Raw genomic sequence first — 19,033 nt, forward strand, 5'->3', positions numbered from 1 at the left:
GTTCACTCCTTTCCAAGGTTTCTGTGAGCCAAACATTTTGTCCTTTCCATAAACTCATTACTGCTGGGTTTTTATAACCTGGGAACAACTTGACTAACCCAGAAACTGAGTCCCAGGAATGGCATGACTCCCTGGCATCCGTCAAATAAGGAGCACAATGAGTGGGGTGGGTGGGAGCTGCCAGGAGTTCACTGTTAGCATCAACACACTTAGCACCATCTCTTAGGATTCTGAACCCCATGCCTAGTCAGGGTCTAAATTTAGGAAATGTGGTCGAAAAAAAAGAAAAGAAAAGAAAAAGAAAGGACTAAAAGTTTTCCAAGTGGGGCTAGAGAGACGGCTCAGTGGTTAAGAGAACCAGTTACTTTCCCAGAGGACCTGGTTTTTTTATTCCAGCACCCACGTGGTGGCTCACAACTATCTGTTAACTACAACTTACAGGGATCTGAAAAAAAAATTTTCTTAATGTCCCAGGTGCTGTCAGAAAAGTCTGTAGGGTGGAAAGTTCACATCTGGACATTGCCTCACGGGCTGTCTTACTAGGCTGCTGCCCAGCACATGAAACTTTGCTGAACAGAGGCAGAGTAGGAAGATGGATACAGAAAATACGAGAATGCAAACACTGTAGCACAAGGCCATTTGATAAACAGATGTCAGTCACTCATTCCCAAACCTCCCTTCTTGGACTGTCTCTGAGTATATAAAGGTGATGCTTCCCTGCTTAAAGTACAGTCGTCAGAATGTCTTCTAAGAGCATTCTCTCAGTCAGCTTTCATGGTAGGTAAACCAGGTCTCTTTCCCCCATCATAGTTCTGGTCCAGGAGGAAAAGGCAGGTCCTCAGATGACCTGAGAGTCTTTCTGAATTGTTAGGAAATGCAAAGCTGTTCAAATGAAACTTACAAACATATGACCAGGATATAAAGATTGATCTAGCTCCATACCTAGAGACCTGTGACTGCAGACCTCTATCTCACCCCGGCTCCCAGCAAATGACCCCACCCCACCCCCGCCACCTCACAGCAGCTGTGCACCATGAGGATGAAAGACCCTAGATCCATCTCAGAGAAATGACTACAGTAGGTCCTAACTTGTGCTGGACAGATGTGAATTAGAGGCAGATAAAGCCAGCAGCCAGAGCTCGCCGGCAGTCAGGGTATCACTTTCTGATCTTCCAACTTGTGCTCACTCATTAAGCTAAAAAAGAAGCCTACGGGTCAGGCCAGAATCACAGACTTTGAACAACATCTTCCTCCTCCCCATTATCAGCATGATCTCTTTATTTCACTTTACCTTGACTGACTCGGTCCCCTGTTTTGACTACACACCCATCCCTTGCTCTTATGTAAGTTCTACCCCTGCAGCCCTACTCTTACCTGGGTGAGAGTCTCCCATAATGCCTTACTTCATCTTTAGCATCTCTCAGTTTCACAATGCCTTTCTCAGGTTTTAAAATGGTAACTTATGTGAGTACTTAGACTTTTCCATTCCTCTGACTACTGGCAACCCAGTCTTAACCCTGTTTTTATTGCCCATTTAGCAATAGCATCTATAATAATGGCTTCCTCCAGAAGCTCTGTTGGCTAATTAGCGGGTGCTGTCCGCCTTGTTCTTCACGCCCTGGTTTCCTGCAGAGCCCTCAGCCTTTCACCCCGCCTCCTCTTGAAGCTCTTCTCTCCCAGTCAGCATGTAGGTTGTCAATCTCTTCCCTCATTACCCTTCCCTGGTCTGGTGTATTCCTTCCAGTCTTTGACATATTGTCAACCCGTCACCCTTCTGGTAATCTCCATGTTGACAGTGTGATTACTTTTAATAGCTTTCGGTTTCATGAACCCTATAAATACTTGGCCCAGGCTGCCAAGCTGCACAATCAAACCTTACTGAGATCCAAAGGACACAGGTGACACCAGGGAAGCCACCATGGACACCGCAGGAAAGGTGAGTGTGGCGCTTTACGATGCGCCATGTCACCCTCACTGCCATCGAGCAGTGCGTGTTTACAAGAAATTTAGATTTTGTGTTCTCTGATCGGATTATTAACAAATTCCAATGACGGCAGTACTCAAAGTTTCCCAAGATGTGGAAAGTCTCCCACCACTGCCTAGAGAATAAATTTCTGACAAGTTTGCAAGGGATAATTTGCTAATACTGTAGCAAAAGCTTTAAAATTTGCCTGTCATTTCATCTGAAAGCATATGAGACTGACATGCTCTTTGCTGTGCTACAGGGGCACCTCAGACTGGAAACCACATCTGTGGAGTATTAGGAAGGTGCAGTTACAATGTATTAGTCAGTGAGCCTTAAGTGGTCAGTAAAGATCACCGGAAAATTACTATCATGTTACAGGGAACATCAAGCCGCAACCCAGTCTGCTTGGTGTGGTCAGATGAACACACAGTGCACGCACAGAACATAGACGGAAGAACTCGCTCTACACCATTAGCAGTGGCGGGAACTGGGCCTCCCCTGCTTCTTCCCCTTACATTTGTCTGTGTCACTTAGTATTTTGTGTTATCTGCATATTGTTTTTTTTCCCTAAAAGCTGTTTTTTGACAAAAGTTTTGAGTGAGAGCGAAATTATTCTAATTATGTTGTTCACAGACAGAAGAAGTTTTGTCTATCCCTGTAGTTGGAAGCTCTTGTGAGCCATGGCCTTTCTCTTTGGAAGATAAAAACCTATATTATCTCTTCCACTGGAGTCTGAATTTCTTGAAGACACAACAGATTTACTTTACTTACAATTACCAATGCAGAAATCATACCTATAAATGGAACACATTTGAAATTATACAAACTAGAATCACGGAGTACTAAGTCTCAAAGTTAGGCTAGTCCACTCATTGAGGAAGGAGCTGTTGCAAGAACACACAGAAAGATACTCAAGGCAATAGAAACAGCCTCTAAAGAGAAGCCTGGAAAATTAGAATTTGGTTGTGTAGCGAGAGTGCTAATGTAAGTAGAAAAGGCTGAAACAAACAGTACCCAGGCTGCCCTGGGACAACTCATTTAGACTGTAGCTTTGCATTATACAAAGAAACAATCTTCAAGTAAATACGAGTGAAGTGTTTAAAAATCAAACTGAAAAAATTTCAAAGAGAGGATAAGAAACATTTATTTCTATATGGAGGATTTTCAGACTATGGAAATGGAATAAGTTACAAAGGAAAAGACTTTTATAAACAAACATCACAAAACATATGAATCATTTCATATAAAATTGATATAAAAATGGCAGAGGAAAAAACTTGTAAGACGAGCTGACAGACGGCAAGTTACTCTTTTGATGTTTAAAGAACTCATTTGCATTTAGCAAAAGGCACAAGATGCGAATAGGTCCGTAAATACATGAGCAAGTCTTCCACAGCTCCCATAGTCATGGCGAATACCCACACTGCTACACTGGAAACGTACCCATGAAGATAGTGGGCTTTTCCTGCCTGGGCAATACTTTGTCTAATGATACAGTCAATGCTAAGTAAAATGGAATAAATGATAGCAAAGACAATTTATTATTCTGGGGAGTGAGCCAAGTGATTAAATCTTTCTGTAAAGAGATTTGGAAAACAGCTTAGCCCTAACAATGACTCTATCCTCCCCAAGAAAGTTTCACTTAAGGAAACAACCAACCAAGAAAAAATTATGAACAAATGTGTTCATCATAATACCCTCTGTAAGAGGAAAAGCAATGGGAACACTCCTATAGCCAGGCAGTTATTAAGAAAATTAGGATATACCCAAAGAAAGTGGTCGTTTCCAGTGTGACTATGAAGTTCTTCAAAGTCAAGAGAAACGATTATAAACATGTTAGCAGCAATGGTTTAATAACTAGTTAGTGACTGGTTTAGGAAGAAGAAGAGAGGAAGAGGAAGAACAAGAAGAAGGGAAAGGAAAAAGAAGGCAAAGTTCCTCATATGGAATAATCTTAACTATTTTAAAACTATTGAGATTTTGTAAGAAAAAGTATTTTGAAAGATTGCAAGAAAATTTACTAAATTCTTGGTAGTTTATGCTTGGAATACAGGTGACTTGGTTATATTTATTTATTTTTGGCTTTTTCCCTATGATTTTTGTACTTTTACAAATAATAGCAAGTGTGATTTTTAAAAAAAGAAAGCTTATTGGTAAATGCCATTTTATTTTGTGCCCATTAGACAATCACTTGTCGGGCGGCCATCGCCTGGGCAGAAAAGTCTCGTCTTTCAGTTGAAGAAGTGCAAGTTGAACCACCCAAACCTGGAGAAGTTCTCATTAGGGTAAGTCTAAGTCAGCCAGCCATTCCTTTTGAGGACAAAAGAAAATAATACTGCACTTCAAAAATAAGTATAGGGGCTGGAGAGATGGCTCAGCAGTTAGGAGCACTGGCTGCTCTTCCAGAGGACCCAGGTTCTGTTCCCAGCACCCACATGGTGACTCACAGCCATGTGTAACTCCAGTTCCAAGGGATCCAGTGCACTCTCTGGCCTCCACAGGCACTATATGCACATGGCGCATAGACAACAACACAGGCCAAACACATATACACATAAAATAAAAATAAATAAATCCTTTTTTAAAATAGAAACAGGCATAGACATGTGCAAATGAAATCAGCATGTGTCTGCATTTTGCTCTCCTCACTTTTCTTAGTGAAAGAAAAAGATTTTAAACTGATTCATTAATATTAACAAATACATTAGTGAATATTTAGAGGTAGTTGTTTGATTGAGACAGAATCTCACTATGTAGCTGAAGTTGTCCTCAAATTCATGACCCTCCTGCCTCAGCCTCCTGAGTGCTGAGACTATGAATTCAAGATTGGGGATATATTGACTAGGATCTAACAGCCTGTGGTATTGATATTCTGTCACCATGGCTAGATACCCAAGATAATGAACTTAGGAAGAGAAAGGGTTCATTCTGGGTTGCAGTGTGAGAGCATTTGGCCCAGGATCTCCTAATCCCCATCATTTCTAACCTGTGGTGAGAAACACCTCACTGCAGAAGAGCTCAGCTGAGCGAGTCCATGCATGTCATAGCCAGAGAGCAAGGGAACAGTTTTCTTCACAGCCCCTCTCCCAGTGACCCGACAGCCCCCCGGAGGCCTCCCTGCCTAGAAGTCCCAGCACTTCCCAGAGTGCCTGCAGCAGGGCCCTTACCACTTGGGCCACCAGGCCAATATGCTTATCCACATTATAATATACATGGAATTCATCTGTTTAAGTTTACCCAGGAAATTCAACACTAGATCCACTGAGTACAACAACTACAAAAAGCTACACAGATCTAGCCCATAACAGCTAACCAAAGTAGAGAGGATTTGGGATGGGAGCGGGGGGTACAAGAGGAACAGAAAAAACCAAAATAAAACAATAAAAGAGTTGGCAAGATGCCAGGAGTGGGGGGAGTCAAAGAAGAGGCTGGCAAGAAGGCTGAGTGAGCACTTACTGCTCACCCAGAGGACCTGAGCTCTGTCCCCAGCACCCAAGTTTAGTGGCTCATCACCGCTTGTAACTCCAGTTCCAGGGGACTCCACTGTGTCTTTCGGCCTTCGCAGGCAGCTGTGTTCACACGTGTGTATCCCCACACAGATACACATGCATACACATAATTAAAACTAAAAGTGAGGATTTTATAAGTCTAAAAACATAAAATAAAAAATGTGGGTGGCAAAAGGAGAATTAGAAAAGGACAGATGAGGAATGAAGGAAAACCGGAAAAATACGAAGCTCGCACTCGGTAAGTTAGCAACATGGTGTCCAATGCTGTGCCAAGAGTGTGAGAACAAGATGGAAAGTGACAGAAGTGTGGCAAAGGACGGAGCTCAATCATTGCTGTGGCCGAATACTCTTTGGAAACAATGTTCCCTTCCTTCTCCCTTACCCAGAGAGCTGTCACTGATCGTTTTCTGCAAGGCCACCATCTGCAATGCTTCCTAGCTGATTGGTCACTGCTCTTAGTCTGCTGTGCTCCCTACCTGTAGTCTGCTGTGCTCCCTACCAGTACAGACCATAGCCTAGGTCAGACATGCAGGCTGCCCCACCCAGCTGGAGACTGCAGAGACAAGAAAGAAGCATTATCACATTGACCCCTTGATAAAATCTAAGTTAGAGACTTTGCCCACTGGGGTGGATGAGTGCCTGCCCTCCTAGCTTATTCTATGAACCATGGCCACAGACAATCACATATTCTATTTTGCTATACTAGTAGGGACATGAGAGAGAGAGAGAGAGAGAGAGAGAGAGAGAGAGAGAGAGAGAGAATATGCTTTTATATACATATATAAAAGCATATCTAGCCTTTGGCAGCATCTTGAAGCCATTTTAACACAGTGAGTACCCAAACATAGGTATTTCCCTGGCACACTTTTTTACCCACCTGCTGCATTCAGACATGCCCCTTTCTGGTGTTCTAGCCACCTCTTCTGCCACAGATGATGGAAACACATCTACAGCCTTTCCGTGTTCTTCTAGGATCCAGAATACAAATGCTCTTGTGTATGTGATGTTTCATTTGGAAGGTCTAATGTAGACAGGTTGGGCCATCCACAGGCAAGAAATCTTAAGGAATTATCTAAGAAGTTTTCTAACTTCCCAATAACAGTTAAGTCTTGCAGTATTAGTTTATTTAGCTTAACCTTATTTTACAATATTATCTCCTCTCTGTCTCTGTCTCTCTGTCTCTGTCTCTCTCTGTCTCTCTTTGTCTCTCTGTCTCTCTCTGTCTCTCTGTCTCTCTCTCTCTCGATAGACAGGGTCCTACTATGTAGCCCTGTCTGGCCTAAAACTCTCTATGTAGACTAGGCTGGCCTTGAGCTCATAGAGATCTGCCTGCCTTTGCCTCCCAAATGCTAAAAATATTCTGGCTATCTTAGAATTCATTATATAGACCAAGCTGACCTCTAATTCACAGAGCTCCACCTTCCTCTGTCTCTCAAGTGCTGAGATTAAAGGTGTATTGTAATTGGACATTTCCTGTCCTGACCACCCAGTCCCAAATAACCGACTCAGAGGCTAAATATGAATTATAAATGCTCTGCTGATAGCTCAGGCTTATTACTAGCTAACTCTTACACTTAACCCATATTCCTTATTTACTCTCTGCCATGTGGCGGCACCTTTATTAGCACAGCATGTTCATCTCCTGTTCCCTCTGCATCTGGCTGGCAACTCCTCTCTCTGTCCTTCTCCTTCCCATCATCCTTAGTTTGGTCACCCCACCTATACTTCCTGCCCAGCTACTGGCCAGTCAGTGTTTTATTAAACCAATTCGAGTAACAAATCTTTATAGTGTACAAGAGGATTATTCCACAGCTATATGTGCCACCATGCCCAGCCTTAAAGAAAAATTTCAATGTACAGGTTTAAAATTTTGAAAATTGATTTACCCAAAGCATTGAACTTTATAATATTGGACCTAAAAGTTTGTGTTTCTTGATAGTGATGTTATTATTAATATTTCCAAAAATAATCCAAAATTATTAAAATTTCCAAAAACCATTTTGTTTCAAAATTCTTTGTTGCATAGGTCATATAGACTAGATTTAAAAAAACAAGTTTATTATGAGGTCTGAATGTGAAGCTATGTGATATTGGATAAATAGTTCTAAGTCTCTGGGCCTCCCTTCTCCATACCTAAATTGGTAGGGAGACCTTCTGTGTTCTTCTTGTCAAATACAATGAAGGAAGCAATAATAGAACAGCAGAGGGCAGTCTAGAGATGCAGCTTACTGGGAGAAAGGGCTTCGAGGCCATGATCAGGCCTGAAGGTTGGGGGTGGGGCGGGTTGGGGGGGTGTTAGATTAGACACAATGCAATGTATGGAGATGGAAACATGATGGAGACTTGTGGAGGCCCCAGAGGTTTCCTGGTGAGATCTGAGCTTGCTTTACCTAGCAGGGCTGCATTAAGGGATGGCTTGACCACGTGTGTGGTTACCAGGTGATTGGAAGGGTCTGCATTTGGCCGTGCTAGGGGGAGGTCTTTTGCCCTGCCCCTTGGCATTCCTATAAAAAAAAAAAATTAGAAGAGACAGAGGGTACCCGATGGATATTGATCCAGGCCCTCCCGAAGCTATCCTGTGTTTCTGTCTGTCTCTTCTCCACACTCTCTTTCTACCTAATATTTCTTATCCCGCTCTCCTCAAGAGTACCCTGGAGAAAAAGTGGGAGCTGGCCTCCCACAGAGACTTGAAGGGAAACTTCATCAAAAGTGAAAATGAGAGAGCTAGGAAGAGACAAGAGCAACCCTCAGAGGGATGATGGCAAGGAGCTCTGAGAGGCCTCATAGAGGGCAGTGTACTTACTCCCCAAGCAAGTGCCCCCAAGCAGGCTCGGCGCCAATCCCCAGAAAAACAAAGGGAAAATCTGACTTGTATAAGTTTTGGGGTGAGGGGCTTGTTGGGAAGTTTTATAGCACATGATTTGGTTCAACATGGTGAACACCACAGAGACATGGAAGGACCGTGTTCTCTACACAGAGCTGTCAAGTCGCAGCACAGACTGCCTCTTACCTCTGTAACAGCAAAAACCACACAGAGGCTCGGCAGGGTGTCCTCCAGCAGCAGGGTCTGGCCTTTTCAATGGGATCTCGCTTTTACAGGTAGGTTTTTGTTCTAACACATGAGTGTTTTTTTAGAGATCAAGTGAGATAATTCATAACAAACAAAACAAAACTGAACACTCATTCTCAACAGAGGGAGAAAAAAATCATAAACCAGTTGTCTTTTGGTCACTTAATTTCTATACAGATGTTATCTTCAGAGATCTGCGGTTCTGATGACCACGTGCTGAAAGGGGACCTCTCAGTGAAATTTCCTTTAATTCCGGGTCATGAAGGGGCAGGAATTGTGGAGAGTGTTGGAGATGGAGTGAGCTCCGTGAAACAAGGTAGAAAATGGGAAACAAAATTTATTGGGAGCAGCATGCTGGGGAACTCCTGATCTGAAGAGGAGATACTCTGCACTGTTAGCATTTCAGCAGAAAAACAAGTTGGGTTTGCCTCAAGATTCTTCTAGTTAAGGACTTGTCATGTTATCAAATGAAGCCAGTAATCCAAAGATCACTGTCACTTCTTTTCTGACAAATACAGGGTGTGGAGAACCAGTTCCTGAGCCAGCCAGATAAAGGTTGATATAAGAGCAGAGAACCTCTGAACTTGTCGAAAGGGCCTTAGGCTTAAGAACTGCTGATGTTTTGATCCCGAGAATGTTTTAGAATGATGCCCATTCCAAAGTTGGAGTGTTTGACAAATGAATGGATGTTTTAATCAACTAGAATGTACTGCTTGAAAGTTACATGGCAGGATGATAGTTACATTTCAATGAATCTTCCCCAGTTGCGTCCGAAAGGATCTTGACATGGTTATTCTTAGCATGCCTAAAACGATCACAGTGAATGAGCAATCACTTCTAGATGATGTTAATTCAGAAACCCTATAGTTAGAGACAGCTGCATAAAGAGACTTAGGAAAGTACATAGTAAGGCCGTTCATGGCCATCATTAGTGCATTCACAAAGAGTACAGCAATTGTGAGATGCCTACTGTGGATCAAGGAAGAGACACAGAAGTAAAGAGCTGACTATGCATTTCCCAGAATGTAGCATAAATAAGAGAGTTTACAGGCTAGCTCCTCTTTAGCCAGAAAGATTCTATTGGGGATTTTGTGGGAGACGATAATGAGCATTTGAAGGCAAGGAATAGTTAGAACTTCTCTGGATCTGAGATCTAGTATCTAGAAAATTTTAGAGTCAGTAAAGGTAAAATGTGCTTTATCTAAACTTAAAGAGACTTTTAAGTGTCATCCTAAGGAATTTTCCTATACAATAAACATTTGTAAGGGCCAACACAAAGACAACACTGTAGACCCTGGCAGAGTCTACACGAGTCTGTGACTACTGCATAGGTCAACCTTCTCCCAAGACCCTCTCAGTCTGTCGTTCTAACCCCGGGGCATGAGCTGATCTGGGACCCAAACATCATTAAGATCCTCTCCAGAACTCTTTCCAGTAATTGTTTCACAAAGAAAGTGAAAGAGAAAGAACTTTTTTTTCTCTGAGGTTGGCACAGCTTAGAATCCATCAACAGCAAACCAGTTCCAGAGGCTTGCAGAGTGACGGTGTGGGAGTGGGCCACTCAAACTCCCAAGAGAGCTCTGACATTGCTGGGCTACCACAAACTGGCTATAACCAGCAAGGGATCACATTTTTGTTTTCATTTGCTTGTTTATTTTTCGAGACAGGATTTCTTTGTGTGTAGCCTTGGCTCTCCTAGAACTAGTTCTGTAGACCAGGCTGGCCTCAAACTCACAGGCTGCCTCTACTTCCCAAGTGCTGGGATTAAAAGTGTGTACTACCACTGCCCAGCAAGGGATTACATTTTTTTAAATGGAAAACAAAAGAATTACACTAGATGACTTTAAGATTCCTTCTTGGTTCTATTGCTCTATTTTCTGAGTCAGGAAAGGCAGCCCTACAACTCTCTACCATTCAGGCAATGTCTCCTCATCTTTATCCAAATAGTAACAATCTGAAACCAGGTAAAAAGTCGTGTGCCCTAACTGGAGTGTTACACTAGCTGCTATCATCTGTCCAGGGCCTGTTTTAAGAGAGTCGGTAAGATTCTATCTTTTTTTATTCCATGAATAATTTCAAATTTATTGATTTATCTCCCCCTCCCTTACAGGAGACAAAGTTCTCACACTCATTATTCCACAGTGTAGAGAATGTGACGCCTGCTTGCACACCCAAGGAAACTTCTGTGACAAGCAAGAGTGAGTAGATTTGATCCTTGCCCTTTTATCAAATTGCTCACATTGTATGTGCCTAATGGTGACCACATCTCTTTTCAACTCCTATGCCTGTACGTGGGTGTCTGTCTACATCACTGTGGGGCAGTGTTCTTCCATGTTCCGGGGTGATGCTGGGCGGGACCTGTAGATTTTCCTGCCGAGGACAGAAGATTTATCATTCCTTCCGCACAAGCACGTTCACTGAGTACACTATTGTGCCCGAGATTGCAGTGGTAAAAATTGATGCTGCTGCTCCTAAGGATAAAGTCTGTCTCATAAGCTGTGGCGTTCCTACAGGCTATGGGGCTGCTGTTAACTCAGTCAAGGTGAGCAAGGTATTTGTTGTTAGGTCGAGAAGCACCCCGAAATGGGATTGCTAACGGCAATGTCCTAAAAAAAACAATGACCTGGGTCTAACCCAGGTTGGATTCTTACTGGGTAAACAGAAGGATTCTTATCCAGTAAACAGAAACCTAAACTCGGTATCCCTCAGAAACCTCTTAGTGTGGGTTTCTGTTCATCGGGAAAGCAACTACCCCAACCCCAACAGCAAAGTGTATCTAGTTCCTGATTAACCTGTATCAGTTCAAAAGTCTCCAGGCTAACTCCCAGCTTTCCTGGCTCCCACCCACCTCCCACGCTTACTTGATGGGTGAAGCTCAAACTCATTTTTCCCAGCAAGCCGTTGTTCTTAACTCTCCCGCCCAGGCAGCAGTTTGTCCTCCAACAACTTCTTTCTACCCACAGTGGTCTAATTCCGTGGTGTGACTGCACCTCACTTACATTTGTGTGCTGTCGGTCTATCATGGGGGGGGGATATCAAAACTAGTCCCAAATGATCAAAGTGTCGTATACATAGTTTCAAAAAGCTCACTAGTCTTTTTTAACTTGCTGGTTTATTTTCTTAACTGCCTGTGTCCAGCTTTGAAAATTAATAAAAGCACGCTGTATGAATCTGCAGGTCACCCCTGGCTCCACCTGTGTGGTGTTTGGACTCGGAGGGGTCGGCTCAGCCGTGGTCATGGGCTGCAAAGCTTCTGGTGCTTCTCGAATCATCGGGGTTGACATCAATGAGCAGAAGTTTCCCCGGGCAAGAGCCTTGGGCATCACTGATTGTCTCAACCCTAACAAGCTGGAGAAACCCGTCCAGGAGGTGGTGATGGAAATGACTGGTGTCGGGGCTGACTTTGCCTTTGAGGTCATCGGAAAGGTTGAGACCATGGTGTGTTTACTGGGCACAGTGGGGGGGGGGGGGCTGCCTCAAATGCATAATTGTAAGCACTTCTGGAAATATGGTTTTTGGCCTGTGTGCCCCTAGTGAAAAATGGAATATAAATTCACTCTACAGCCCTATTTTATGAACAAAGGCAATATGCATGAAGAGATATAAAGTTATGGTACACAAAATTGAGATATGCAAAGAGCCATGAGATCGGTAATTTACTTTTCTCAACTCTAATTGTTTACACCTAAATAAGAAAATTATCAGATTCACATATATTTATCTGTGTTCTCTAACAGAACTATACCTCCGTGTGTCAAGTTCTATGGCTACAGGAATTAATGACCTAGCTGGCATCCTCCTGGGTCATACAGTTTAAAGAAGAGGATGTATATACTCATTACATTGAAATGTGTGTCTAATTCCCTGGTGAAAGGCTGAAGGATATTAGTGTAGGGATGTAGGTGACAGAAAAGGGGCAAATAAGGTCAAATTTGAGGGGAAAGGAAAGGGAACAGAGTTAAGATAAAATAGATGAGAAAACGTGTGCCCGTGAATCACTGGAAAATGCGGTTTTTTAAATGAAACTTCCCCAGTTACATCTGTATTTATTACATTCTGTTCTGTTTAGGAGAAATCAACTGAGCAGTGAAGCAGAGCCAGTGAAAAGTTAGACAAACACAGTGTGCGGCCTTTACGGCAGTGAAGAGTTTTATCAAACATACCGTTTGTTCTTGTCTGTCAGTGTGATCAGGGAGCGGGTTTTCGGGATGATAAATCAGTCAGTCAATACTTAGAACAACCCTACGAGGCAACGGAGCCAACAAGGCAGTTAAAGTGCTGGCCTGAGTCACACAGGTTGCAGAGTCTGCACTTTTTACTCCTACACAGAACTGACTCTCTGAGGAGATAGATGGCCATGACCCCAGTGTTAAAGTTGAATTTGAAGTTGCATCTACCCAAGAGAAGGTGACGTCTCAGGGCATGCAGGATTCTTCCCCCGTGGGGTAGAGAAGGTGGCGTCTCAGGGCATGCAGGATTCTTCCCCCGTGGGGTAGAGAAGGTGGCATCTCAGGGCATGCAGGATTCTTCCCCCGTGGGGTAGCTGGTATTAATGCATGGGATGTGCCCGTGGCTGTCCCTGTCCTTCTCAGGTCGCTGCCCGGAACTCCTGCAACAACAGCTATGGCGTCTGTCTGATCGTTGGGCTGGCCCCGGTAGATGCACAGCTATCCCTTGAGGCGACCAAGATTCTGTCCGGAAAAACCCTGAAGGGCGTGTGTTTGGGAGGTAGGTGGATGAGTAGAAAGGTACAATCACTTAGGTCCTCCTCTTAGGGGACCAGATATCCAGAGTAAATGTGTCCAAAGGCTCCTCCTGAAATAAGAGTAACATTCTTCAAATTGCTTTTTTTTTAAAAAAATCTGGGGGAGGGTGTAGTATCATGTAGGCATGTGTATGTATTCATATGTGTGTACAGGTTCATGTGTGTACATGCATGTGTGTGGCTGTACAAGCATGAGTATATGAGTGTGCATATGAAAGCCGGAGTTAGACATCAGGTGCTTCCTCTACTCTGCTCATTTTTTGACACAGAGTTCCTCCCTACACCTGGAACTCACCAGTTGGACTAAACTAGCTGGCCAGTGAGTTCCAGGGATCCTCCTGTCTCCACTTTCCTAGAGCTAAGGTTACATGTACATAACTACCATACCTGACTGTTTACCCTGGGTGCTGGGGACCTGAACTCATGGAAAGTACTTTACCCACCAAGCCACCTTCCCAAACCACCAAGTTAATTTTAATTAGCTAAATAAAATAATGGAGCCATTGAGGATTATAATTTTCCTCCAAGAAAAAAATATTTTTGCAGCAATTAGAATAATTTAATCAACTTTGGTTCTGCACTGATGGCTTCACAGTTTATTGTGCTACTTTAATAGCAATGCCCTTTCGTGTCTTAAAGGTCATTATAAGCACTAAACTAGTACTTTTGAACATGTGTTTCTGTCTTCCCAGAAAAACCCTGATTTCTGAGCAATATTGATTAGCTGATTTAAAAATTAATGCTCCTGGGCTGGAGAGATGGCTCAGAGGTTAAGAGCACTGGCTGCTCTTCTAAAGGTTCTGAGTTCAATTCCCAGCAACCACAGAGTGGCTCACAACCATCTGTAATGAGATCTGGTGCCCTCTTCTGACCTGCAGGGATACATGCAGACAGAACATTGTATACATAATAAATAAATAAATCTTAAAAAAAATTAATACTCCTGTTTCTATCCACTCATCTAGTGGTGGGTGCCCATGCCACGTCCATGCACATGAGCAAAGAGGGCTCCCATGCCCTCTCCATGCTGATGGACGGATACAGTTTCCACACCACCTCTCTGTGTGTAGAGATGATTCCCAGGCATGTGAGAAAATCCCAGAATATGGGTTGGTAAGGTAAAAAGATTATCTTTTAACTCGGTAATATAAATATTGATCCAGATTTTATTTAAAGGATGACTAGGTAACAGAACTGTCTATAGAGGCCACACTTAACAGCAGCTGTCAGTGGCTTCTCAGGTACAAATGATTTCTCCTTTATTTTCACTGATAAATTTTCAGAGAATATCTTACTCATCTCTCATGACCTGCTTGATTTTTTAACTTTTGATTGACTAATACTTCTTATTTTTATTACACTTACTTTATTATTATTTGTGTTTGCATGCGTGTGTGTGTGTGTGTGTGTGTGTGTGTGTGTTTGTGTGTGTGTGTGCCGGGGCACACAGGAGGAGCTCAGAGGCTGGCTTGCCAGAGCCGGTGCCTTACCTTGTGGGTCCTGGAGACCTAAGTCAGGTTGTCAGGTCTCTACAGCAGGACCCTTCATCGGGTCCTGTCTCACCCGCCTGGTCGGTCTCAGCTCATATTACTAATAGCCATTTTGTTTTGCAGATTATAAAACCAGAGACTGTATTCCCCAAATAGTAACTGATTATCTCCAAGATAAGATTAATATAGATCCATTAGTGACTCATCAGCTGCCTTTTAAGCAACTCCACAAAGCTTTAGAACTGTATCATGCAGGAAAAACGTGAGTTTTTGGTGATCGCCTATATTCTGATAACTCATGGAGGAAATGACTACTTATCTATTTTTAAGCAGTTTTGTTTAAAGGGAGCACTTTTTGGACCTTTGGTATCTTTTATACACATCCCCCTATTTCCTAATGTCGTCAAGTTAGGAAAAGGCTTTACCTGCAGTCTCTCTTTGGGAAAAGCCTACTGCATCAATTTCAGAAGGATAGTGGATTCAACATAACACAAAGAACTATAGTTTCCACATCGGGCAATAGTGTTTATTTGTCTGATTAGAGAAATTATCTAAAACAAATGAATTGAATTTCTGGTGTCAGCAACCTTGCAAAAAATCTAAGAAACATGTTGAGACTCCCGCCAAGGGTACAAATCCTTGTGTAATAGGTTAACAGTGGAAGGTAAACCTTGGCGCGTTGGAGCCAAGGGGCACCACAAAGCCAGACCATGCAACAGAGCCCACATGGGAGGTTTACTGAGGAGGAGGGGGGAGGGATCCGGGTGCAGAGGCAGCCTCTGGGCGAGAGCAGAAGGAACAGAGAGGGGGTGAAAAGGGCTTGCTTTTTATAAGGGGATACAGTGTATGCACATAGAGAGAGTACTCTACCGGATGGCTGCAGCAGTCAGTGTCACATCTTGGCGGCAGTGGCTGCTGTGTCCTGCTAGGTCCCCGAGGGCAGGCTGGTGTAAATGCCTGAATGCCAGCACCTTGTCCATGTTTTCTGAATGATGGTCTACCGTGTGTTAGCACAACTGTAGGACTGCAGCGTTTACTCCCTGAGCACTAATTCATTGACATGTTCTTTAAATGCTCAAAAGTTGATAGCAGACTGTTGCTGTGTGTGAGCAATTTCCTGGGAACTTACATTATACACACACAAACACACACTCACACACACACACACACACACACACACACTTACACATCTACTTACCCCAGAAAGGGAACGAACAGTAGGCCAAAGTAATGATTGCACCAGAGTCCAACCTGGATAACCGCTGAGTTTTTATTGGGGTAACTAACAGGCATGAAAGGATATTCACAGGAACAGGGATGATTCTAAAGCAACTTCATCACAGAAAAGCCCCCCTCCCCATGGGTGATGATTCAGGAAGGGCTGCATCCTTGGAGCGCTCTGCGCGACTTACAGGCAGCGCAACAGATCCCAGGGACCTCTCTACAGCTGGGCTGCTTAGAATCTCCTCTTGAGCAGTTTACCACTTCTGTGGCTCTGGGGAGTGGCTATACGTCTTGCAAACTTCAGCTTTCCCAGACTGGTGAAGCTTGTTTACCTCCAGACTTTCAGGAGTCTCCTTTCTCCCCTCTGGAGCAAATGTTTCAATTTGCCCTGCAATTGCCTTCCAGGACTGCTACAAGTGTGGCAGGTTCAGTGTAGAGCAAGAAATAAACAGTAAAGAAACTTTGGTGAATGGGCTTTTCCCGTTCACTTTGAAGCAAGTCTTCAGCTCATATTCTTTCCCCAACTCTGCCTGCACATTTGCTGAATGATTTTTATATGAAAACTTTCACATTTTTGCCCTATTTTTTCCTGGTCAAATTTCACTGGGAATGTCAACCCATTTAAGACAAGAACAAAGCTCGGGGAAAACATCTGAAATTTTTAAATGAGTATTGTGTATGGGGAAGGCATCCGCCAGGCAGTGGACATACCGCAAGAAGAAAGGAACCAGAGGAAGTCATCTTTTTCTTTCTGGTCCAGATGTTAGGCAAGATGTTACAGCAGCAGGATGTTGATAGGAAGCTGCACCTGAGATCCTGGGATCTTCTGAGGTTGTGCAGCCATGGGGAACTGCGCTTGAAGAGGATGCCTTCCTTTTCTGTATGACATTGGATTCCAATCCAGACCCCACTCAGATGCCAGCTGTTACTTAGATGAATTAGAGCTGAGATGAAATCAAGATGGGAACGGTTGGTCACTGAGCATCCTTAGGGTGCCACTCACATCACTGTGCCGAGGGCGGTGCTTCCCAGGCATTTCATGATCAAATGTTTTACGTTTCAGCATCCGCTGTGTTCTACTCTTCTGAGATCTCAATGCTAAAAGCGCAAGAGCATCCTGAAGGGCTTTCCGGTTCCACCGGTTATTTCCGAGCAGCCGGAAGAGATGCTGGATGCATCAGCGGCAGGAATACAATGTAGCTGTGCAATGGGAAATGAAGACCCCTTGACTATACTGATAATAAAACAAGTGGGAAGAACTGGAGCTGTGCAACTCACGCTGTGACCCTAAAAAGAGAAATGATGGCATTCTGTTCATGATAGTTATTGATCATGTCCACAAACCAACTGCCATAAGTTCATGGAAGCTGTTCCCATGTTCATATCTTCCAGATACTTTCATATGTGCAGATCTCCCTGTATATTCCACACCACTTTCCCAACCTGCTGTGGAGTCATCACTGAGAGGGCTGGGGAGCCAGACCAAAGCCATGACAGGTTTCTAATAGCCCTGCCAGGGACCAGGCCTTAGTCTCAGTTTACTAGAACTGGCTGGAGCTGAGCAAGCAGTTCTTGGGAAGACCGCAACTCAGGAGCAACCAATCAACAGGCGCCCACAACCTTCTGCTAGCTCAGCAGGCACCCCACAGCCTTCTGCTAGCTCAGCAGGCACCCCACAGCCTTCTGCTAGCTCAGCAAGTGCTCCACAGCCTTTCTGCTAGCTCAGCAGGCACCCCACAACCTTCTGCCAGCTAAAGATAGCTTTTCCTACCCTGCTGCTGAAAGGTCCCTAACCAGTACAGCCTCCCACCAATCAGCCCCCAGACTAATCTTTCCTCCACCAATTAGCCCCAGACTAACCCTTCCTCCCTGGAATTCCCCTAACCCTGTTTAAAAGAAGCCTGTGAGCTTTTCTGGTGTCACCTTTTGCCACCCCAAGATGCTGGAAATTTTGATAAACACTCTTGTTGATTGCATATGTGACTGGTGGTCTTTTATGGGACTTTTCTCGGATCCCGACAGTCGTCAATGAAAGGCACTCTCAGATGCAGTGAGCCATCTTCTGTCCTTCATGGTTTGCATCAACCATTGCTATTACTCATGAAGGAGTGAGGCATGGCTCCTAGCTGCCTATCTGGGAAATTTTACAACTTACAACCCAGGGAGAAGATACAGGATCTTCTCAGAGGGACTCGGCCACATCTCTAGCAACCCACCCCCCATTCCTACCAAGCCTTTTCTCAACAAACTCAGTGTAGTCGTCTCATTTGGAGCTGAAAGACAGAAGAGAGGGAACGAGGTTTAGCTCTTCTTGTTCTCGACTTTTCCATCAATCATACTTCCTACTTTTGCCTTCACTCATTAGCATTCATCCAATCCTTTAGGTTTTGAAACATGAGGAAAAGTCCTCTTACATTCTCCTTCACTCTGCTCTGACCCTGCTAGTTTTTAATTGGAATCCACCATTTCACAGATATAGGGATCTATGTATAGTGCTGCACTCTTAGTTTTCAAAACAGTGTTTAAATTGCATTGTTTTTGTATTTTTAAACTCAGTTTTAAAAATACATGTGCTTTCAAAAGAGGTATCTGAATGTGTTCCTAGTTTTGTATCTAGATTTAGGCTTTCATCACCAATTTTTAAAAAGTTGTGACAAATATGATGAAATAACAGTGGGGGAGGATGTCGGTGACATAAGACAAATGTATAGAACATATATATATGCATATATATATATATATATCCTAGAAAATGGTAATAAATACTTAATATGTAAAGAATGCTTATAAATTAATAATATATGATAATATAATATCCCAGTGGAAAATTAACTAGGTCAGAAAAAAGTATCTTGCCAAATAAAAAGTACTAAGTTATGGGCTAGTGAGATACCTCAGTGGGTAAAGGTGATGGCTGGGAAGTCTAGGAACCTGAGTTCAGTCTGTGGGACCCATGTAAAAATGGGAGGGAAAAGTCTGGGTCAACCAAGTTGGCTCTGCTCCTCCATG

General features: G+C 43.4%; 1 protein-coding gene across 1 annotated transcript; it reads left to right on the forward strand.

Moving 5' to 3' along the window:
• The first annotated feature begins 1,918 nt into the window (after positions 1 to 1,918).
• LOC131912731 (alcohol dehydrogenase 1-like) lies at positions 1,919 to 17,112 on the forward strand. Its single transcript, XM_059265029.1, has 9 exons — positions 1,919 to 1,936; positions 4,150 to 4,251; positions 8,723 to 8,861; positions 10,656 to 10,743; positions 10,868 to 11,087; positions 11,723 to 11,983; positions 13,138 to 13,273; positions 14,924 to 15,062; positions 17,088 to 17,112. The coding sequence occupies exons 1-9, from the start codon at positions 1,919 to 1,921 to the stop codon at positions 17,110 to 17,112; spliced, it is 1,128 nt and encodes a 375-aa protein (XP_059121012.1).
• Positions 17,113 to 19,033: the final 1,921 nt, after the last annotated feature.

The sequence above is a fragment of the Peromyscus eremicus genome, chromosome 6 (assembly GCF_949786415.1).
Source record: "Peromyscus eremicus chromosome 6, PerEre_H2_v1, whole genome shotgun sequence".
Taxonomy (NCBI): domain Eukaryota; kingdom Metazoa; phylum Chordata; class Mammalia; order Rodentia; family Cricetidae; genus Peromyscus; species Peromyscus eremicus.

Excerpts from the sequence above, each read along its gene's own strand:
- LOC131912731 (XM_059265029.1), top strand. Across the intron at positions 4,252-8,722 it reads CTGGAGAAGTTCTCATTAGG|ATGTTATCTTCAGAGATCTG; the intron begins GTAAGTCTAAGT and ends ATTTCTATACAG. Across the intron at positions 11,088-11,722 it reads CTGCTGTTAACTCAGTCAAG|GTCACCCCTGGCTCCACCTG; the intron begins GTGAGCAAGGTA and ends ATGAATCTGCAG.